Source organism: Mastigoproctus giganteus, chromosome 2 (assembly GCF_048544385.1).
Source record: "Mastigoproctus giganteus isolate SK-2022 chromosome 2, ASM4854438v1, whole genome shotgun sequence".
Classification (NCBI taxonomy): domain Eukaryota; kingdom Metazoa; phylum Arthropoda; class Arachnida; order Uropygi; family Thelyphonidae; genus Mastigoproctus; species Mastigoproctus giganteus.
The window spans coordinates 167662611-167687882 of NC_143576.1; the positions used below are offsets into that span (position 1 = coordinate 167662611).

The following is a 25272-nucleotide window of genomic DNA, read 5'->3' on the forward strand; positions in this document are numbered from 1 at the left end:
CAGATTGGTCCACTTGATATCGATGGTTCAACTGTTGATGATCCTGCTCAGGTAACTAACAAACTGAGTGAGTATTTTGCATCTACATTTACACATGACGAGTTATTCAGGGTAGGGAATTCCACTGGTTTATTAAATTCTGGCTGTGAGTTAAATAATTTTGTAATAACTCAGAGCAAAGTGGAGGAGAAATTGTTGAAAATAAATATAAGAAAAATACCTGGGGTGAATGGGATCTATCCAGTTATATTAAAGGAAGTTTGCCTTCAGCCAGTGGGTGATTGATTGCTGGAACAAACTTCCATCTGTCCTTGTAGAACTTGACAGCATAAATAAATTCAAGGCAGAACTAGACAAACAGTTGGAGCGAAAGGATGGGTGAAATGGGAAGGGGTGTTTTTTTTTTTTTTTGGCTGATTCTGTATAAGCATGCTTTCTTGCATCATATGCCTCTGCTAATGCTAACTTCATGTCTGACCATATTGCAACTCCCCAAGCCCTCTCTTCCACTACTGACTTTAGTTCACCTACACGAAGTGTATAAGTTATTTTGGGTTTACCGTGCATTTGTTGAATTAAAGCATAGCTGACACTTTTCTGACCATGTCTAGTTCACTCTGATGAAGCTCTGTTTGGTGGTGATCATTATCTACTCTATCAATCTTTACATAATCTGTAAATTATGTAAAGATCAGAATCTCTATCCCCTCATCGATGTCATTTAAGAAAATTAAAAACAAGAATGGTTCCAATACCAATGCTTAGGGAACCCTACTTCTTATATTAACGTGATCTGAAGGATGACCATTTATCACAACTCTCTGCCTCCTGCCCTGAAGCCATCCTACTATTCATCTAAGGATTTTCCCTGTGATTCCAACCTGTTCCAGTTTATCAAGTAACGGCTCATACTGAACTGAGTCAAATGCTTTGCTGAAATCTAAATAAACAATTTTGAAATTATTCTCTAAATCCAGCTCATGAGTGACCCTGTCAAAATAGCTAACCAGATTTGTTAAACATGATTTTCCCTTTACAAAACCATGCTGTGTATCCTTCAGAATATCATTTCTATCTAAGTGATCCTGAACTCCACCCTTGATCATCGCATCTATGATTTTCCCAACTACTGAAGTTAGACTGACCAGTCAGTAATTTCCCACTACATTCTTAGAACCGCCTATACGTACTGGCATATTGCCAGTACATATAGACGCCTATATGTACTGGTGTATTGCCAGTACATATAGGCGTTGGCACTTTTCCAATCGAACAGAATCTCCTGAGCCAGTGATGCTCTCATAATTAGCTTTAATGGTTCAATGCACTCTCTTGCCATCTCCCTTAAAAATTATAGGGTATATGCCATCAATCCTAGGAGTCTTAACCACCTGTAGGTGCAAATGTTTTCTCATTAAATCTTCTCATCATAATCTTCACAATCACCTGGCCTGTAGATTACTCCCACTCTCATTATACCACTGCTTCCAACTATCTCATAACATATAGATTCTATACTAGCATACTAAATGTCTAATGTGAGACTGATTTGTGAAATTCTCAGCTCACGACGATCGAGTAAACCTAATTCCCTATTCTATTAATATAACAGATGTTTAGGATATTGGGACTAAATTGTCGAAAACCGTTTTCAATTAGAACCCGCGATGATTAAGCAAGCGAAAGCCAAACCAAAAGTATTGAGGAGAAGATGTGAGCAAACCAATGAGAAGACAAAAAGCCTATGACAAATACAGGATTACTTTCGCTCTTAACAGGGGATCGTAACGAGGGGAGAAAGAGTCAGCGAGAACTTTGGGTCCCGCGCTAACGACAATAAGCAAAAAAAGGAAGGTTTATGTTGATAGCAAAACAAGGCGCACACCGGGCTATGACGCAAACTTAGGTAATTAAAAGAACAGTCCTCTGTCATATTTACGACTTACCCCACTGTCATTGGGAGGGGGCAAAGAATTCCTCTTTATTGAGTAATCAGCGAAGAAAAAAGTTAAAGGGGGAAAGTAGCACCATAGCGCGAGATATAAGGGTAGACTGAGGCCCAGAGCAGGGGGGGGGGGAGATGAGAGTTGGCCCTCGGTAGACGAACATCTAGTCGGAAGATCCCCGGAGCAGCGAGAGACAAAGGCTGAGAAGAAGAGAGCGGCCACCAGGCAGAGACCGGCGAAAAACCAATAGAGGATTCCACCTGGATTTTGCTGAAGAAAAAGGAGGCTGTATAACTGAATTCCAGGAGTGAGCGAATTAACTGGTAAGCCATTATATTATTCATGTGAATGTAACAATTAAAAACCTAAACTAAACTGATAACCTTTTCAATTCTTCTTTCTTAGCCACAAATGAATTACATGTTAACACAATGTAGGTTAAACGACTATAATGCTCCCACAGACATCCAAAAATTCCCATCCTGATGTCCATGAGAAAAGTGCAGTGCAATCGAGCATGACCAAGCGCTGAGTCCCGGAGAATGATGAAGGATGTACCGAGGTATAACCAGCCATGAAACGTAGCCACACCCACCCACGTTTTGTCTCAGAACATAAGTATTATCAAAAATGTCTATGAGCATTCTGGACGTTTAATCTAGAAAAATCTAGTACCCAACAAAAGGCAAGAATTGTGAAGGGTTATTGTTGCAAGATAAAATAGAGGATTTCTATGAAGAGCAGAATGTACTGGTTTATTACCCGGTCCACACATTTGACATTATGAAATGTAACTAATGCCTGAATACCACGATTTAAACTGATCACCTAAGTAGAGTGCAAGTGTTGTATATTTAGTGTGTTATGTGTTAATAAATATAGTTATGTGTTTCACTAAGTCTCATCCTCTCTGCCTATATCCAATCACACCAGCACAGGTAAGAACCAACTAAGATAAGTTATATGCGGGAAGTTATATCGAGTCAACGCACTGCGATTGTCCGGTCCTTTAACACAACGCTAATCTTTTGCTGAAGTCACAGGGGTTATATAACTTCTGGAGACCGAGGGCGGAAATTTTGTCCTAAAAGATTGTGAGGTAGAGCGACTAGACGGGAAAAGGGCGTCGCCCCACAGAAACGAGAGGAAACAAGATGGCGCCTTGAAGCATGCAAGCGAGCAAACACAAACAAGAAGGTGCCATGTAGCCAAAGAAGACAGGGCCACCCACAAGATGATACCGCGATGCCCTACACTAACTCTAGGAAAGCTTTTGTCATGCTCAGGCTTCTTTTGATAAGTAGTATGACTCCGCCATACCTTCTAATTTCTCTATTCTTCCTAAATACACTATACATACTGTACTCAAACTCATCATCCCCTATCTCTGGATGGCACCACATTTCCGTAAGCCCTATTAATGTCAGTGTTACTTGTCCTAATCAGCAGTTCAAATTCACCCATTTTATTGATGACATTTCTAGCATTACAGTATAAACAGTTAAGACATAGCATTCTTGTATAGTTAACTACCCTGACTTGTAGGTGCAGGCCAAGCTGATAAAAATTTTCCACCAAAAGCCTTGCAGAGTCCTTCAAGCCTTGAGTTAATTCACAAGACTTTCAGCATATAATCCCTCCTATCATGCCTGGGCAGAATTGCGGATACACAGACATTCTGACCTAACTTGGCATTTCTTCAGCATGGTCCTATATTTGTCTAACAAATCGTGTGTGCTTAATATCATTAGTCCCCATATGAATAATAATATTCTCTTCACCCCCCCCCCTTAAAATCTGACAAGCTGTTGGTGACATCATTAATTGTTGTTCCTAGCAGACATACCCTGGTTCTAGTCTACCTATCCTTATTACAAAAAATAGTTCCCATTTCTCTGACAATGGAATCTCCTAATAAAACTAAATCCTTTTTAAATATCTCAGAACAAGCAACTTACATTTGCTCCTTGCCCATTCCATCTGGTTATAGAGGCTGTCATCATAATCTTCAGTCTTCTGATCTATAGCACGCATACAGACTTAAATTACAAATTCTAAGTCTATTGTCATGCAGACTGCTTTCTTCCTCCGCCTCTCCTATCCTTCTAATATGCTGCATTGCATATACCATAATGGAAAGCACGGGCAACTCATCCATTTTATTAGTAGCACTCCAACATTGCTATAAACACAGTTCATACTAAATATTCTTGCACTCTTTAACAGGTCCTTAATACATCCATTAGAGTTACTTAATATAGTTGTTCCAGCTTTGATTTAATTATTTACTATTCTTGTTGATCATTTCTATTCATGACTTTCTAAATTATATTCCTCAACATGTTTTTTAATTTTTTTCTTTAAAAAAAAAAAAAAAAAAATATATATATATATATATATATATATAGTGTGTTGTACCTATAGGTTAAACTGTAGTTAATTTAACAATAACATGTTAATCTGAAATGTACCTTTTATAATGTTTTAATTCGATCTTACTGTTGTGTGTACATGCACCTACATAATACAATTTCTATGCATCTGCAGTTAGTAAAAGTAAACAGTCCAAAAGCACCAATATATTTTTCAGCACATACGCATATGAATCATGTAGTGAAATGTTCTATTAATATTCTTTTGCTCTAATGGGTTACCTCTAAAACAGACGAGGTCAATCTTTGGGCTTACACTATAACAAGTCTAAATTACCTATAATAACTCGTATCAGAATATTATTCAAATGTGCTGAGCAATGGGAGTACCTAAAAGTTATTATGTAAAACAAATTCTTTTCTATTTAAAAATAATTAAACTTTTATGGATGATGATAGCTACCAACTTTAAAATAGCAACAAGTGTTCTGAAAATGATAGCGCAACTGAAATTTTTGAAACCATCAAGCAAAAGCACTCAGAAACTTATCTATGTGAGACTTAAAATTCTCAGAAATTGAACAGAATTCAGAGCGAAATAGTCAAGGATAGAACAAAATCAGACATCCAAATATTACCAATTGAAAAAAATTCCTCAAAGAAATGCAATAAAAAATTTCAGGAAAAAACACTATCTGAAAAAAGTATATTTTTTATGTTTCTGTCTTAAGTCCATTGCTACTTTTTATTGATGATGATGATGCAATGCCACCACATAAAAAAATTGTAATGGAAGTCAAAATGCATTTACAAATACAAAACAATAACTGCAAAATTTCACTAGGCAATTGCTAATATTGCATAAATTATTTCAGATGGATATATTTTTTGATATAATTTATGTTCATAATCTTTAGGTCATAAAACTTTGGAATTTGTGGTCATAAAGCTGGGATCCATATTGTTTTTTTATTTTTATTTATCCAAAGAAAACATATATTATCTAAATTAGGAAATAGATCTGGTTTGACAAAATGTTAAGAAAGAGATGTTAAGAAATGTTAAGACTAAGATAAAAAATTTATTTTAGCATCTGAAATAAACTTGTAAATAACTGTAGAACATATTACGCTCTAAGTGAAACACCATAACTGATGAACAACTATTTATGACAAAAGCTAGATGATTTTGGCAGTTTGTAGCAAATAAACTTGATAAATTTAACATCAAATTTTTTTTAGTTGTCAAAATTCAAAATGAATTTTGAATTTAAAAAATTCAAAATTCTTTTTGAATGGTTTTCATTATTTACAATAAGATTATAATTGACTGACAGATGAGACATAAGAATATATAGTTATGAACCTTATGAAGCTATTTCTTTGAAAAAAAGGAAGGCCTGTAGTTACTGATGCTTATTTCTCCCCTCTGGTTTCCATTTAAAAAAATTATTAACCAAAAATACTGCAATTGTAGGAATTATGAATAGTAACAGAAAAGAATTAGCCATCATTAATATTTGTTATCATTATTATTGTTATTATTATCATTATCATTTATTATCATCATATTATTATTTATTTATCATATTTATTATCATATTATTATTTATTATATTATCATTTATTATCATTAATATTTGTTTTAAAAGCAAAAATGAGTGGTTCTTATTCTAAAATTATGAAACATAATGATTCTTTAACAGTAAGTTAAAGGAAAAGTAGAAAAAATGTTATAATTCTAGGTATCTTACCAACTTCTGTGAAAATATTGGGGGGGGGGGGAAGAAAGCTGATTGCAAAGTTTTATACTTCAATAAAATATAGCATGGTTGATTAATGACAAGGAAATATTCCATCTAAACAATTTCCATATCACCATTAGAAGTTTTCTATAACATATCAATATGTTATAGAAATATAAATGTGCATATTCCTTTTAGCAAAATTACATACTCAAATTTTTTTGAAGAAAGTTTATTTTCTAAATGATTGAAACTTTATAACAGATAGGAAAAAAAAGATGTTCCATCAATATCAATGAAATCATAGCAGGGAACTGGTGGAAAATAATGTCAAATATAAAAAGGGCAAAAGCAATTGAATCCAAAGAACCATGTGTGACAAATGAACTGAAATTCATGTCATTAGTTGTATAAATTATTACCTATATTAATTTTACTTCCTTCTCTAATAGTTGAATAAAGTTTAATTTACATTTAATTAGAAATAAGAACAACACTTGTTTTGTCAATAATTATATTGGGTTTACTGCTATTAACAAAAGGTACAATAGTTTCTTATGAATTTTTATCAGTAATTGCCTTTATGTCTTCTGCTTTATACCATCAACAGATACTGCTGTATTACCTTTGTTCAGATGTATTCCATCTATAAAAAAAAATTTCCTTCAGCAACTAAGGATGGGTAAATTGAAAAAAATCCCCAGCCCCCATTTATCAAAAGCCTTGCAGAGTCCTTCATATCCTTGAGTTAATCCATTTATGATGTTTCTCTATATTTAGAACTATAATCTATTCTTTAATTAAAATAATTAGCTGTATATACATTTAAGTGAACTGGCAAGTGTGCTACACTGTCTATATTAGGGTTATGTACTGCAAAAATTTTTCAAAAATTTACCAAACAATTTTTCTATTATACTGTAAAAAAATAATCAAAACAAATTAATTAAAAATACAAATTATTTCAATATACAAATAAAAATAATGTTAAAACAAAGTTCAGATATTGTACTTAAATGAGATTTGCCTACATTGATCCAAACTGATGATTTTTCTTCATATATCACTTGCATCACAGGATCACAATTAATATGATTAACAGTTAAATCTTCCATGTGATCAGGCATAATAAAGGCAGATAATGGGATGAGAATGAGACGTAAATGAGACTGCTGTCTATCTAGAACTTGGGCCCACACACTAAAGAATTAACCAAAATTACCATTGTACAATCAAACAAAATTCTTTCTTAATAAAAATAATGCAAAATTTTATATTTAATTTCACAAAGCTGAAGTTAAAAAACCTCTAAATTTCAGCTTTCCATATTACACTAACATCATGTGAAATTAATATTTGCACAGTCTTTTTGAAACAACTTTAAGGTGCTCTCATCCAAAAATACATAATCTTCAATTACTGCTGCATAACACTGCAAATATAAACAGGTAAAACTGATAGGGACAGAGAATATAGTTCTCTATGTTCTGCAATTGAATAAATTCACTTAAAATTTTAGAAAAACTATATACATTAAACCCCTTTAAGCTATATATTATGGAACTTACTTCAGTCCCTTTCTCAGTAGCAAATTATTAGATTAAAATATTAAATTAAAACATTATTAGATTAAAACAAAAAAAATTAAATTAAAGATAGTTTTAAGAAAATAATAGCATATAAAATAGCATATTATATTTCTCATAACAGAAGAAAACAAATGATAATTAAAAATAATAACAGCTAAACTTAATTTTTAATTCACTCTCTGAAGATTTCTAAAGGCTGGTTGGTTGGATGTGTTAGGGTTAAATAGTGCATGGACCACGTTGGTCATAATGTGCTAGTTCAAAGGTGTTTACTTTGAATTTGTTGTTCTTTTTAGTCTGATTCATACTTCATTGGGTTAGTCTGTTGCTTGTGTTTACTTCCTTAGAGGAGGTGGTTAAATTAATATCTTTAAGGAAGGTGAAAACATCTGTGAAATCATCGCTATCATTCAAGAGATCTGTTAGGGTAATGGTGTGATGTGTCATATAAACATCTTTGAAGGCTTGTTTGCGTTCATTTGCATATTTTGGACAGTCTATTAATATATGTTTTACTGTCTGGTATCCTCTGCTCGCAATAAGAAAGAAAGCGTAAGATAGGTATGCCCGATTCTTAGTCTGGCCAATATCGTTACTTCTTTTCTTGACTTTCGTGTACTAGAAACCCAGTTTTCCATTTTCCCTTTATTTGGTACAGTTTGTTTTCAGTTTGCAGATTCCAAGTTTCTTGCCATTGTATCTGGCAAGTATGCTGTATCACAAGCTTGTAATTAAGGACTGAGATCTCGTCTGCAGTATGGTTTCTTTTGCTGATTTGTCTGCTGCTTCATTTCCAGCAATCCCTGTATGTCCTGATATCCAACAGAAATGTATCTCTTGTGTTTGGATGTACCTCTGCTCAGCACTGCTTGTAATGAACTCAAGGGATCTGTGTATATATTACAGTTCTTCTGTAGGGCATAACTTATGAGTTAAGGCTATTTTTTGTGCATACAATTCTGCCATGTATACACTGCACTCTTTCAGTAGATGTTGCGTTAATGTAATATCTGGGAAAACAGTTGCTGCTCCCACTAACATGTTTTTCTTTGAGCCATCTGCGGTATATTGGCATATAGTCAAAAAATTGAAGTCTGACAATCTATTAATATATGTCTTACTATATGTTGAATGTGTTCAACATGTTAATATATGTTTTACTATATGTTTAATGAATTCAACAGGTACAGTGCATGTACCTGTTGAAAGATGGTTGCAGGTATTGCATTTTTATTACATTTCTGAAGAGAAATCACATATTGGGACATGCGAATCCCACGATGGAGGGGTGTGAACTGGCAAGTGTGCTACACTGTCTATATTAGGGTTATGTACTGCAAAAAATTCTTGCATTCTGATTCCCAGGGGTCGATTTGCTTGTTAATGATTCTGATACATATTTCTGAATGTGGATCAAAGAGCATCTCCCAAGCAGGGTGTCCAGGCATAGATTTTATTTTAAATGCATAATCCAATGTTGTCGCCTAACTGTTAGGGGTAGTTTGTTGGATTCAGCATAGAGACTATATATAGGAGAGGTGCAATAGGCACCAGTGGCTATATGCAGTGCATTATGATAAACTGGGTCCAGTCATTTCAGAGCTGTTTTCTGTGCTGAATCGTACACTGGGGCTCCATAGTCCAACTTTGATCTAATTAATGCTTTGTAAAGATTTAATAAGATATATCTGTCTGCTCCCCATGCTGTTGATGAAAGGATTTTAAGTGTGTTAAGATGTTTATTACAACTTTTTCGCAGTTGCCAGATATGTTCCATGAATGTGTTTCTTATCTAAGATTAGCCTAAAAAATTCTACATTGTTATATTCTGGCCTTCTAGTTTTAATTCAGGGTCAGAATGGAAATTTCTTTCACAGCAGAAATGTACATATTGTTTTTTGTGTTGACAGTCTGAATCCATTATCTAGTGCCCACTTATATTGTTGATTGCACATTGCAACTGCCTCTTGATTGTTCTCATGTTCTGGGACTGACTAGAGATACTAAAATCATCGACATAAAGTGCTTGTGACACTGAAGGAGGGAGTTGGTTTTTGATTGAATTAATCTTTATGGCAAACAAAGTGGCACTTAAGACTGGGCCCTGTGGGATGCTTTCTTCTTGTTGGTAGATTTGGGAGAAAGAAGTTTGCATTTTGAGTTGGAAGATTCTGTTCATAAGGAAATTCAGAATAAACACAGGAAGACTGCCTCTGAGTCAAGCATGGTGTCTCGTAAGATCCCATATCTCCGTGTGGTATATGCTTTTTCAATGTCAAAAAAGTACAGTAACCATATGTTGTGATCTTACAAATGCATTTCTGATGTTGGCTTCTATCTTAACCAGGTGGTAGTAGTAGTAGTGGCATGTGATGCAAGAAAGCAAATGTATGAGCTTATGCAGCATCAGCCAAAAAAAAAAAAAAAAAAAAATCACACCATTCCCTCCAAATGCCTGTCCAGTTCCTCCTTAAATTTATTCCACCTATCAAGTTCCACAACGACAGATGGAAGTTTGTTCCAGCAATTAACCAGCCGCTGGCTAAAGGCAAATTTCCACACATCTATTCTACATCTGTCCTTTCGTAATTTGAATTTATGTCCCCTTAGGTTCGTAATCTGAACAAGTGGAAGGATTCCATCAGAATTCAGCGTGCTCAACCCATTCAAGGCCTTATACACCTCAATCAGATCACCATGCAGGTGCCTAGTCTCCAGCCACTGCAATTTGCAGAACTTAAGCCTCTCTTGATAAGAGGATCCCTTCATTCCCCTCACCAATCTTGTTGCCCTTCTCTGTACATGCTCAAGTAAATCTACGTCCTTCCTAAAATGAGGCCTCCAGACCTGTACGCAGTACTCAAGGCGTGGCCTGACCATTGCCTTATACAGAGGGATAATCACCTCCTTTTCCCTGCTAGCAAAATTCCTATACATCATTGACAAAACCCCATGACCTGCCCTGGCAGCCTGTCTGCATTGCTCAGAAAACTTCATATCTGCCTGCACAATTACTCCCAGGTCTTTTTCATTTACTACTACCTTAAGTGTAGTACCACACAGTTGGTACGTTTCTCTGGGGTTACTTCTACCCATATGCAGTACTTTGCATTTGTCAAGGTTAAACTTCAGTTGCCACTTCTTAGCCCATCTGCCCAAATTATCTAGATCCTGTTGCAATAGCACACTGCCATTACTGTCATTAACAACCCTGCCAACCTTTGTATCATCTGCAAACTTCGACATTAAGCCTGATATACTTTCATCAATATCATTGATAAATATACAAAACAACAGTGGACCTAACACCGAACGCTGTGGGACTCCACTAATAACATTAGTCCAAGAAGAGCAGCACCCATTGATCACCACCCTCTGTCTTCTCACACTTAACCATCCTTTTTATCCATTGTAGCAACTTACCCTTAATACCATTCTGCTCCAATTTGTACAATAGTCTTCCATGCGCAACAGTGTCAAAAGCTTTCCTGAAATCCAAATATATGATATCAAAATTATTTTTTGCATCCAGTTCCTTTGTAACCACATCATAATATCCTATCAAATTTGTCAGTCAAGACTTTCCCTTAACAAACCCATGCTGTGTCTGAATTATTGCTGCAGTCCTGTCTAGATGATCCTGCAATGCATCTTTAACCAGCGACTCCATTATTTTACCTGGAACAGAAGTTAAACTAACTGGTCTGTAATTACTCGTGTCACCCTTCGATCCCCCCTTGTGAATTGGGGATACATTTGCACATCTCCAGTCCGTGGGAACCTCCCCTGAGTCCAAGGATGCTCTCATAATTATGGCTAAGGGTTTGCTTAGTTGCTTTGCTGCCTCCTTTAATATAACTGGATAGATCCCATCCACCCCAGGTGTTTTCTTACGTTTAACTTCAACAGTTTCTCTTCCACTTTGCTCTCAGTTATTACAAAATCATTAAGTATCCTCCTACAATTTGATAACCTTCTGCCATTTTCAAACCTTAATAATTCCTCACGTGTGAATGTAGATGCAAAATACTCATTCAGTTTGTTTGCTATCTGAGCAGGATCATCAACAGTCGAACCATCGATGTCAAGTGGACCAATCAGATTCATCCCCTTCCTTTTAGAGTTTATATAAGTAAAGAGGTTCTTGCTGTTTTTCTTAGCATCTTTTGCCAAGGAGTTCTCGTAACCTGCCTTCGCCTGCCGAACCTCCTTTGTGACCTGATTACAGATTAACTTATATCTGGCCATACGCTTCTGAGTAGCTTGATAATTTATATGCATCCCATGCATTTTTCTTCTCTGTTACGAGTCTCATTAGTTCATTTGACAACCATTTAGGCCTAAACCTTGAACAATATTTCTTAATAGGTATGAAACGTTTAGTAGCTTCCATGATTAATTCCTTAAATGCTTCCCACTTAGAATTTACTGTTGGTAACATCGTCAGTTGATCCCACTGTACAGAATTTAAAAACTGTCGGAGACCACTGTACTCACCTTTACGGAAGCAAAAACCCTTTCCTTTACCCCTGATATTAATTAAATCTTTAAGTAAATCCCACATCAATACACTGTGATCACTGCCACCTAGTGGTTCTTTTACCTGCAAATTCCTAATACATGAATGATCACTGCTGATAACCAGATCAAGGGTATTACTTTCTCTGGTTGCCTCTCGAACATGCTGCTGTAGAAAACAATCATCCAATAAATCCACAAAAGTCTGACTAGTGTGTGAGTGACCAACCCACAAGTTCCAGTCAATATCTGGGAAGTTAAAATCCCCCATTATAAGACATTTCGATTTACTAGCCCACTCTATTTCTCTGTACAACTGTTCATTGTACTCATTCAAGTCATTAGGCCTATAACCACTCCTACTCTTATTTTTGTTTTCGCAGTGCTTATGTCACACCAAACTGACTCAACAGTGCACTGTTCATCTATATCAACTGGATGCACTTCTTTTGATTTTATGTTTTTCTTTATTAAAAGCATAACACCTCCTCCCTTCCTATCCTGTCTATCCTTTCTGTACATATTGTACTCCCCAAATTCCAGTTCGGTATTCCTTATATCTGTGGGACACCACGTCTGCGATATCCCAACAATATCCGCCTTTGATGTCTTGACCAACACTTCAAATTCATCAAATTTATTTATTATACTTCTAGCATTGGTATACATGCAAGTATACATGTATCTATTCTTATTCTTAGTTACTCTAACACATCCCATATACCCACCTGTTTCACGATGACTGCCATCCGTCCCTGAAACTCCCAACACCCCTCGCTCCAGGTCGCAACAAGCTATCGCCCCAAGCTATCCCCCCAAGCTATCAGTTTTCCGACCCACCCAACACTGCCTCAATAGCATCAGAAAATATTCTTGCACCCTTTCTATTTAAGTGTATACCATCCCTGTAGAAGCAGTCTCCTGTTCACAAGTACAGTCCAGGCTGAAAAAAATTCTATCCCTTGAGCCTTGCACAATCTTTCCAGGGCCGAATCGATTGACAAAGCTCTCATCCTATACTCCCTCCTATCGTGTCTGGGCAGAATTGCAGACACTTTCAAATTCAACCCTAATTCACGGCTTTTTTTTCATCAGTGACATGTACTTGTTAAGTAATTCTGCCGGTCTCCTAGTCTTAATATCATTAGTGCCAACGTGTACAACTATATCACCTTTTGTGCCCCTAAAAGATGATATCTGCTCTACAACATCATCAACCTTTGCCCCTGGCAGACATACCCTGCTCCTGTTCCACCTATCCTTTTTACAAGGCATGTTTCCCGTTTCCCTGACAATAGAGTCACCAACAACTACTAGTTCCTGTGGGACCAGCGCATTCTGCCTTGGGGGTTGCCGCTGTGTTGCGTGATGACCAAGTGCAAGCTTTGGCATTGATGTGGTCAGCTAAGAGCCTGATGGGCCCCTCAATTTAGATCTTTCGAGGGCATCCACCCTGTCCTTCAAACTCTCATATAGGCCCATAATAACGCTGAGTTGTTGCCTGATTTCCTTACATCGTGCACACACAAAGACATCCCCCATGTCAATATCATGTTCTGTTCCAAATTGTTCGGCAAACATTTCACAAGCTGAACATTTTTTTAGGCTGTGATGCGTTGGAGAATTGCCCCCCCCTCTCAGTTCTCCCCCGAGTCACAGCACTCCTGCCACTTTGTGCCAGTTGCTTTGCTGCTCTAGTTTGGGGCATGATACTTTAAATTAATAAGATCAATAAATTAAATTAATTAAATGTCAGTACTACGCTATCTAATAGAAACAGTGAAGCGTATTACTGTTTCTATAATTATACGTTAGAGCTACCTAGCTACCTCAATTAAAAATTTGAATTCCCTATCACTATATAGAGGCTTAGAGGGGAACAGGTATCCTATGTGTTATCAGACACTCAGCCTAAAACACTGATGGATCCAATATCTCTCTATTACAGAAGATTTAGGAGAAGTCCGGTTGGCCTGCCTTCCTAAAATCCACTCATGCACACCTTCTCGATGGTAAGCCCTGTTACGTCACTTAGGTGGCAACGAACGTGTAGAGTGGTTCTCTTCAAGACGCCTGGTCAGCATGAAGAGGAAAAGACCAAACCCTCCAGCAATGAGAGCACAACAATACAAATGGGCCTCAGTCCCCAGCAGCTTTCACTCTCCCTCTTACAGCAGCGAGAGGATCAGAGTGGAAGCAGAGGGTACTAAGAATCTCTGGGTACGACCAGGCTGCCATGCACGGAAATTGAACTTGGCCTGTTATAACGTACGATCACTCATCGGTGAAGACAGGATATTAGAGCTGGAAAAGGAATTAGAAAATGTGAACTGGAATATCATCGGTTTGGCTGAAACAAGAAGAAGAAATGAATCACTTATAAGTTTATCAAGTGGAAATCTGCTGTACACCAATGGAAACAGTGAAAGGAGTGAAGGTGTAGTTCGGTTTCTGGTCCATAAAGATTTTAAAAACAACATTTTGGAATTCAAAAGTACATCACCAAGGGTGTGAAGACTAATACTCAAGATTTCTAAGAGGTACAAGCTAAAGATTATAATGATTTAAGCACCAACATGGAACCATGATGATGAAGAGGTTGAAGAAATGTACACTGAAATTGAGTCTTCTAGATGAGCAGAAAACCCACTACACTATTATTATGGGGGAATTCAATGCTAAGGTTGGAAAAAGGCAAAACAGCGCAGAAAGAGGACTATAGGAAATTTTGGAATTGGTGAAAGAAATAAAAGAGGTGAAAGACTTGTGGAATTTGCAGAATCTCCAGGAATGTCAGTAATGAACCTTTTTTCAAGAAAAGGGTGAACAGAAAGTGGACATGGAAGAGTCCAAATGGATTAACAACTAATGAAATCGACTTCATCCTCACTAACAGAAGATATATTGTGAATGACGTTACTGTCCTGAATAAGGTAAATGTTGGAAGTGATCACAGAATGGTAAGATGTACACTTGATATAGATGTAGGAAAGGAAAGGAAAAAACTGACTCGAGTAAATAATACAAAGGTCTTTGAAATAACAGAGGAGGAGAAAAAGCAGTATGTACTGGAACTTAAGAACACGTTTGAGCTTCTGCAGACTGCTCAGGACCAAGATATCGACGAGGAATATTACAACTTTCTGAAAGTGATAAAGCCCAAGAAACCTATAGGGAAACAGAAATCCAAAGAAGAAAAAATTAGTCAAGAAACACTTGTCATCATGAACCAAACACGACAAATGAAGAGCAAGAAAAACACTGACAGGGAGAAAATCGAGTATACTGAGTTATGCAAAGCCATTAGAAAGAGACTCAGAGAGGACATAAGTAGAACAAGCATTAAGGGAAAACAAAGGATTTAAATCAGCAGCCATGAGCAGTAATACAGAAAGACAAATGATACTGAAACTGAAGAATAGCGATGGTGTACTTATAAACAGCAGAGAAGGTATAATTCAAATAGCAAAAGACTACTATAGAGAATTATACAAGGAGTGAGGGAATGATACCAGCAGTGGGGAAGATGGATTGCAAAGTAGCAACACATACGACATACCCGATATTCTTCCTGATGAGGTAGAACATGCATTGAAGAAAATGAAGAATCAGAAAGCCCTGGGGGAAGATGAAGTTACTGTAGAGTTGTTAAAATTGGGAGGAAGAGACGTAACACAAAAACTGGCAAGGCTCTTCACAAAGTGCATTAGAAAAGGTGTTATGCCTAAGCAGTGGAATAATGCAATCATAGTTTTGCTGCATAAGAAAGGAGATAAATCAGAAATTGGAAATTATAGACCAATTAGCTTGTTATCCCATATCTACAAGTTGTTCACAAGGGTCATTACTAACAGATTAGAAAGAATACTTGATGAGAATCAACCGAAAGAGCAAGCTGGCTTTAGGACAGAATTCTCAACTATGGATCACCTTCACGTAATATCACAGCTAATGGAGAAAGCAAATGAATATAAAACACCATTATGCCTGGCATTTGTGGATTATGAAAAGGCATCTGACTCCACACAGCATAAGGCAATGTTTCAGGCACTGGAAAGACAAGGCATAGATACTCCATATATTATGATTTTGAAGAAAATATATGAGAGTGCTACATCCTTTATTAGACTAGACAAAGACAGTAGCAAATTTAAAATCGAGAAAGGAGTTCGACAAGGAGACACAATATCTCCGAAGCTGTTTACTGCTGCCCTTGAGGAAGCTTTCAGAAGATTAGACTGGTCGCAGAAAGGAGTCAATGTGAACGGAGAGTACCTAAACCATTTACGATTTGCAGATGACATTGTGGTCATAAGCCACGATCCCAAAGAATTAGAGGAAAATCTTAATCAGTTATGCACAGTTAGTAAGGATTTTGGACTAAAGATGAATATGGCTAAAACAAAAGTAATGATGAACAAGTATGCCACGGAAAGGGAAATAATGATTGAAGGAGCAGTAATTGAAAAGGTGGAGTCATATACTTATCTGGGATAAGTTATTAGCTGTAATAATGATAAATGGCTGGAAGTCAAGAGAAGAATAAATTTTGGATGGATAGCATTCAGGAAATATAGTCACATACTGAAGAGCAATATCCCAGTTTGTCTGAAACATAAAATAATGAATCAATGTATACTCCCCACCATGACTTATGGAAGTGAAACTTGGGCACTCACCAAAAGAATGGAAGAGAAGCTAAGAACTACACAGCGAAGAATGGAAAGAATTATATTGGGAATCAGACTGTTAGATAAGAAGAGAAACACATGGATTAGGCAGCAAACTCAAGTAAAGGACATTCTTATCAAAACTAAAGAACTAAAATGGTCTTGGGCAGGACACATAGCTCGAAGACATGATGACAGATGGACTAAGAAAATAACAGAATGGTACCCAAGAGGAGCTAGAAGAAAACCTGGAAGACAAAGGCGGAGATGGATAGATGAAATTCATGAGTTTTTGAGTAGTAAATGGATGGCCAGTGCTCAAAACAGAAGGAACTGGAAAGTTGCTGGAGAGGCCTTCATCCTGCAGTGGATTAAAAATAGCTGATGATGATGATCACTATATACAAAAACAATGCCTGCAATATTCGAACAAAATAACGGTTTTATAAAGTATTACGTATATCTACAAAAACTGTTTATATAAATTAAAATAAAAATAACCAGCGTAATTATAAATATAAGACTACGTATTAAGTACAATATAAAATAACAATTATGTAAATAAAAAGCAAACACTTATCGTTTTTTTCGGAGCCTGTAACTCGCAGCTGTATTTTCTAAAGAGAGTCAGCGCCCTCTCTGTCTAGTGTAGACCTGTAATGTCTAAAACCATATTGCGTGTCTGTATGTTATTTTCTTCTAAATACCATATCAATCTCTTATCATTTTTTCTAGTAATTTTCCTAAACAACTGGTGAGAGCTGTTGGTTGATAGTTGCATGGATTTGTTAGGTCATTGTCAGGCTTAGGGAAAGCTAATACTATTGCATGCACCATGTGTTTGGAAATATATTTTCTTGGAATATTTTGTTATACAGTTTCAATAGATTTTCTAATTCAGTCTTGTTAATGTGCTTGATCATATTGTAATGTATATCGTCTGGTCCTACTGCACTCGGTTTGGCTAGGGAGAAAAGTCTATGCAGTTCATTTATCATAAATGGTTGATTGTTGGACTCATTTCCCTTTGATTTAAAATTAATCTTATTTTTTTTTTTCTGCTTTTTCTTTTTGTGTCAGAAATTCCGGAGGGTATGAGGCTTTTGCTGATAGTTTTGCAAAGGTTTCATCCAATGTATTTGCTATAGCGGTAGGGTCAGTCAACTAATACCATTGCAGACTAGTACAGGCAATGGCCTATTTCTATATTTACCTGTCATTTTTCTTATTTTATTCCAGACTATATGAGCATATGATGACTTGTTTATTGTAGATGTGAATTGGATCCATGCTGTTCTTCGACTCGGTTTCCTAGTGAATTGTTCTATAGCTTGCATTCTTTTGTACTGAATCAGATTCTCTGTAGTTGGGTATCTATGGAATCAATTCCACACTATTTTACTGTTTTCTTGTTTCAGTACAATCAGTGTTCCACCATGTCATTGGACGGTTTGGGAAACGTGATTAAGTCTTTACAATTGTGAGCTTGCCTGCATTCTGTATGATTTTCTGTGGCATGTGCTGGCACAACATCTAATGTTTCATTCTCAATGTTGAAAACTGCTTTTCTACTAAACTCTTCCCAGTTAGCTTTATATATTTTCCAGTGGGGAGTCCTGCTGGTATGATATGGATAGTCACCCACCAGTGTAGAAATTACTAGGCAATGATCACTACCAAGAATGTCCTCAAATACTTCCCAATTAAATTTTGTGTAATGCGTCGGCGTACATATGGTGAGATCTATTGCTGTAGCAATCCGAGTTGGAAAGTGGAATTAAGTTTGGTTGTCCCTGTTGAGAAGCAAGAGGTTGTGGTTATCCAGTAGTTGTTCAATGATGCGTCCTCTTCTACTGTAGTCTAAACATCCCCACGGGGGATTGTGACAATTCATATCTCCCATCAAACAGAGGGGGGGGTAGGTTGTAATAATGCATCTAAGTCTGCATAAGAGACATCTCCTGGTGGAATTTATACTGAACATATGATTAATAGGGATCCTACTGCTGTACGAACTGCTATCACCTCTAATCGGTTTTACATGCACTTTTTGTGTTAGTATTCTGTCATTTACTAATGTAGCAAACTCCTCCATGGGTTATATCTTCAGTTATTCAGTCTCTTCTGTGCATTGAATAGTTCCTGATATTGAGGGTATCTTGTTGTTTAAGGTACGTTTCCTGGAGACAGATACCAATTGGTGTGTACTGTGTCAGTGCCACTGAATAATTTTATCCATTATTTATATATGCTCAGCCCCTCGAGCTGTTTTCGTTGGGTGGTAGTTTTTGTTTTACTGCCCATAAACTCTCTCTTTTGGGAAAGACCAGTTTTTCAGTATCCATACCTTCTTCTTCGGCATGGATTTCCAATACTTCTTCACTTTTCTGTTTTCTCAAATTCCATAAATTCAGAGGTAGGTTCACGATTACGTGGTCCTTCATTACTCTTACACTGTTGCAAAGTTGGAGGATCTGAGGAGATTGAGATCGGTGTATTTTCTGTTTTCTCATGTTTATCTTGTTGTTTTGCTTGGAGTAAGTGTTTAACTTGTGGTGAAAAAGATTCATTTGAAGGAACTGAGATTTCAGTTTGACATTCAACTAATTTAAATCTAGTCACTACTTGTGCATACGTTGGTCTTCTGGTTATAGCTGGTGGAGAATTTTTATTTCTTCTTGGTATGTAATATTGTGGTATGTTTGGTATTTCTTTTTCTTTTTTCCATCTTTCACATGTTCTGGAATAGGCAGGATGTTCTCCTTTACAGTTTGGACACTTTGGGGTTGTAGCTGGGCAGTCTCCGATCTGATGTTCTTTGGGTCCACATTTGGCACATATCAGTGTATTTCTATATGTAGTCTGTGAGTGTCTGTATTTTTGACATTTGAAACAGCGCAAGGGATTTGGGATATATGCTTTTACTTGGCAGTTCAAATATCCTGTTTTTACAGTTGGTGGGATTTTTGGTGTGTTATATGTGAGCATTAAGATTTTGGCAAGTATTATATTTCCATCTCTCCGAATAGAAATTCGTCTTACATTCATCACCCCTTGATTTTGGAGTTCATTGCTGATTTCCTCTTCAGTAATATGCAAGAGATCCCACTCTGAGATTACTCCCCTCGAAGAGTTTAAGGTGTTATGGGAGGGGGGCCTACCACTAATGATATACCTCCAAAGATCGATACATTCAGTAACTTTTCTGAATGTCTGAAAACCGCCTCTAATCTACTGGATGTTTCAACTAACAAATCCCCATATCGGAGTCGCCCGACCGTTTTTTGTGTTCCGGCTAGTCTTTCCAAGACATTTTGGATAAAAAAAATGGGGATTTCTTTCCTAATGTCTCTTCTCCAGTGGAGTGATGATTAGGAATAAGGGTGTTGAACTGTCTGTCCTTTGTCTTTTGGCAGTATTTTCAGGTTCTTCAGCAGTTTCATTTAGTGGGATCTTCTCTGATGTCCCTTGGGAAGTAGTGACTTTACTACTCATGTTTTGCTCTTTTTTAGCCCTGGGTGTATAACTTCTAACTCCCAGGTTTCTGCCCCCTTTTCATCAAACTCATCCCATGCTGAAACACAAATACGTTAAAAGCTGTCCTGAAATTCAAATATATGATATCAAAATTATTTTTTGCATCCAGTTCCTTTGTAACCACATCATAATATCCCATCAAATTTGATAAAAGGAAGGGGATGAATCTGATTGGTCCACTTGACATCGATGGTTCAACTGCTGATGATCCTGCTCAGATAGCAAACAAACTGAATGAGTATTTTGCATCTACATTCACACGTGAGGAATTATTAAGGTTTGAAAATGGCAGAAGGTTATCAAATTGTAGCAGGATACTTAATGATTTTGTAATAACTGAGAGCAAAGTGAAAGAGAAACTGTTGAAGTTAAACGTAAGAAAAGCACCTAGGGTGGATGGGATCTATCCAATTATATTAAAGGAGGCAGCAAAGCAACTAAGCAAACCCTTAGCCATAATTATGAGAGCATCCTTGAACTCAGGGGAAGATCCCACAGACTGGAGATGTGCAAATGTATCCCCAATTCACAAAGGGGGATCGAAGGGTGACACGAGTAATTACAGACCAGTTAATTTAACTTCTGTTCCGGGTAAAATAATGGAGTTGCTGGTTAAAGATGCATTGCAGGATCATCTAGACAAGACTGCAGCAATAATTCAGATACAGCATGGGTTTAAGGGAAAGTCTAGTCTGACAAATTTGATTGGATATTATGATGTGGTTACAAAGGAACAGGATGCAAAAAATTATTTTGATATATATTTGGATTTCAGGAAAGCTTTTGAAACTGTTGCGCATGGAAGACTATTGTACAAATTGGAGCAGAATGGTATTAAGGGTAAGTTGCTACAATGGATAAAAGGATGGTTAAGTACAAGAAGACAGAGGGTGGTAATCAATGGGTGCTGCTCTTCTTGGACTAATGTTATTGACTAGTTAATGACTAGTGGAGTCCCACAGGGTTCGGTGTTGGGTCCACTGTTGTTTTGTGTATTTATCAATGATATTGATGAAGGTATATCAGGCTTAATGTCGAAGTTTGCAGATGACACAAAGGTTGGCAGGGTTGTTAATGACAGTAATGGCAGTGTGCTACTGCAACAGGATCTAGATAATTTGGGCAGATGGGCTAAGAAGTGGCAACTGAAGTTTAACCTTGACAAATGCAAAGTACTGCATATGGGTAGAAGTAACCCCAGAGAAATGTACCAACTGTGTGGTACTACACTTAAGGTGGTAGAAAATGAAAAAGACCTGGGAGTAATTGTGCAGGCAGATATGAAGTTTTCTGAGCAATGCAGACAGGCTGCCAGGGCAGGTCATGGGGTTTTGTCAATGATGTATAGGAATTTTGCTAGCAAGGAAAATGAGGTGATTATCCCTCTGTATAAAGCAATGGTCAGGCCACGCCTTGAGTACTGCGTACAGGTCTGGAGGCCTCATTTTAGGAAGGATGTAGATTTGCTTTAGCATGTACAGAGAAGGGCAACAAGATTGGTGAGGGGAATGAAGGGATCCTCTTACCAAGAGAGGCTTAAGTTCTGCAAATTGCAGTGGCTGGAGACTAGGCACCTGCACGGTGATCTGATTGAGGTGTATAAGGCCTTGAATGGGTTGAGCACGCTGAATTCTGATGGGATCCTTCCACTTGTCCAGATTACGAACCTAAGGGGGCATAAATTCAAATTAAGAAAGGACAGATGTAGAATAGATGTGCGGAAATTTGCCTTTAGCCAGCGGGTGGTTAATTGCTGGAACAAACTTCCATCTGTCGTTGTGGAACTTGATAGGTGGAATAAATTTAAGGAGGAACTGGACAGGCATTTGGAGGGAATGGTGTGATATTTTTTTTTTTTTTTTTTTTGGCTGATGCTGCATAAGCTCATACATTTGCTTTCTTGCATCACATGCCACTACTACTACTACTACTACGTCGCCTGAAGCATGTCAATTTTTCAGTTTTGTTTCCAATCCACAACACAATTTTTTTTTTTTTATAGCTTTCTTCGATAGTTTTCTTAAAGCACTGGATAACACATTGATGATGTAGCCGAAGAACAGATGTCATATTTGGTGGCAGGTATTCAACAGTGACTGGATATAGGCATCACTTGGAAATGAAGGGTGTAGTTAACAACAAACAGCAAAATTTTTCTATTCTCCCTGGTCACTTTGTAATCTAAACCTCTGATCAATTCTCATAGATTTTTGATGACATCCAAGCCTTTTGGTTTGCTCGATACATAGTCAACCTTCAAACCTTTAAAATATCAGGGTTTCCTGGATTTCCCAATCATTAAGAGAGGAAGCTTCTCTGTACCAGATATGTTTGCTGCTAGGAGAATGGTAATCCATTGTTTTGGCTTTTTTCCACCATTACATTTTTCACTTTTAAACATAAGTATTTTACCCAGTAGCAACTTAAAAAAAACGTTAGTTAATGTATGCAATGCTTTATATTTGAGGCACGTTAACAAATAGTAGTAATTCATGATATAAACAAAAAAAAAAGAGCAAAAAAAGCAATGAATTTTATGTGCAAAATAATAATTTTTTTTTCCTGGACATCTGCCATAATGCCAATCCTTCCTTCAACCAAAGCATGGTAACAAACAATATCCATTACTTCAGCTATAATATATAGTATATGGATAGCCTATGTGATATGCATCAAAGAAATCTGGCAATTTTTATTTCTTTTCGCAGATCTCTCTAAAAGGCTCAAATTAATATTTAATGAAATTCTATCCAACAAGAATAGGAATTTGAGTTATTACACGTCAACAGATGGACACAGAAATCATAACTGCCAGATTTCTATTGGTCTTATTTTAATGAAATTTGGCTATACAATTATTTATTTAATTTTTTAAATTGTATAGCCAAAGGCCACCCAAATATATAAAATTTCATGACTAAATCCATCCAATGGAGTCGTTATTACATTAGAATGGAAAAAAAAATAATAATAATAAATAACTAGGGGTCTTCACTCGCTTCTTTTGATAAAATAAAATAAAATACTTACAGAAGCTTTTGACACTGTGTCTCTTCTTCAGCTATGAATGCATAAATACGTTATATCTATGTAATATTGGTGCAAATACACCATAGACAACTCTTAAAGAAAAACTACGATCGCAGTGTGAAAGGCATCATTTCATCTAGATCTCATATTGTGCTCATCTTTCACAGCGAGTTACCAAGTATTGCACTACCCCCGAATAAGCAATGCTTCACTAACAGAGAAGACTATTCTTATTTTTTCTAGGTGGGTGCCACCACCCTGACGGATCGTTTCAAAGCTAGTTGGCTTTTCATCGGTGGGTACCTTTCACATTACAATCATAGCTTTTCTTTAAGAGTTGTCTATGGTGTATCTATACCGATATTATATAGATATAGAATCTTAAAATATTATGCCTTGTTGCATTTAGTTTATTTAAATAAATACATTACATATTGAAATCAAGAATGGTACGGTGTGGTTGTGTTAGATAAACATAGCGCATGACGACATTTAAAGAGAAGCTTGTTTACCATAGTAAAACAAGCTTCTGTTACGTATTTTTGTATTTGTTACATATTACACACAACCTGCATCCCTCTTCTCCCCATTGGCTGAAAAAATATCATTAGGAGGAAAATTTTAATGTGTAGAAAGATAATTGCTGGATTCTGTTTGCCTGGTTTTAATGGACCTTGGAATGGCTGAACAGATCATTTTATAAGGCCCAAATATAAAAAAAAATCATGAAAATCCAATGAGAGTCAAGTTGTTATACGCAAATAGATTGATGGACAAACATGGTGAAGATATCTTCATCCTTATTAACTTGCCCTTAATGCCATACTACTCCAATTTGTACGGTAATCTTCCATGTGCAACTTGGATGGAACTGCAATCAAAATTATTTTTTGCATCCAGTTCCTTTGTGATCACATTATAGTATCCAATCAAATTTGTCAGACATACTTTCCTTTTAACTAACCCATGCTCTGTCTGAATTATTACTCCATTATTTTCCTCAGAATTTACTTGTTTCACTCTTTGATCCCCTTTTGTGAACTGTAAAATGATTTTGTAATAACTGAGAGCAAAGTGGAGGAAAAATTGTTGAAGATAAACATAATAAAGGCACCTGGGGTGGATGGGATCTATCCAGTTATACTAAAGGTGGCAGTAAAGGAAGTAAGCAAACCCTTAACCATAATTATGAGAGCTTCTTTGGATTCGGAGAGGTCCCCATCAACTGGAGATGTGTAAATGTCCGAATCCAAAGAAGCTCTCATAATTATGGTTAAGGGTTTGCTTACTTCCTTTACTGCCACCTTTAGTATAACTGGATAGATCCCATCCACCCCAGGTGCCTTTATTATGTTTATCTTCAACAATTTTTCCTCCACTTTGCTCTCAGTTATTACAAAATCATTTATCTCCCTGTTAAGAGTTTAATAAGCTTCTGTCCTCCACTTCTCTATAGAATTCCTCATACATGAATGTAGATGCAAAATACTTATTCAGTTTGTTAGCTATCTGAGCAGGATCATCAATAATCGAACCATTGATATCAAGTGGGCCAATTTGATTCATACCCTTTCTTCTAGAGTGTATATAAGGAAAGAAGTCTTTGCTGTTTTTCTTTGCATGCTTTGCCAAAGATTTCTCTTAATTGCCTTCACTTGCCTAAATTCCTTTATGACTTGATTACAGACTAATTTATATCTACCATACACTTCTGTGTTGCCTGGCAATATATATGCATCCCATGCATTTTTCTTCTCTGCCATGAGTCTAGTTCATCTGACATCTGTTTAAGCCAAAACCTCGAACCATGATTAATAGTAAGTATATCATAAAATATCATGTACAATATGTATGCTAATGCAAATA

General features: G+C 36.6%; 1 protein-coding gene across 1 annotated transcript in view; it reads right to left on the bottom strand.

The window, feature by feature from the left end:
* LOC150089729 (dipeptidyl peptidase 9) overlaps positions 1-25272 on the bottom strand; it is a 483518-nt gene that overhangs the window by 255805 nt on the left and 202441 nt on the right. The window contains 1 exon segment of the mRNA XM_090390084.1: positions 7094-7262. Within this exon segment, the coding sequence (XP_090246210.1) occupies positions 7094-7262 (169 nt within the window).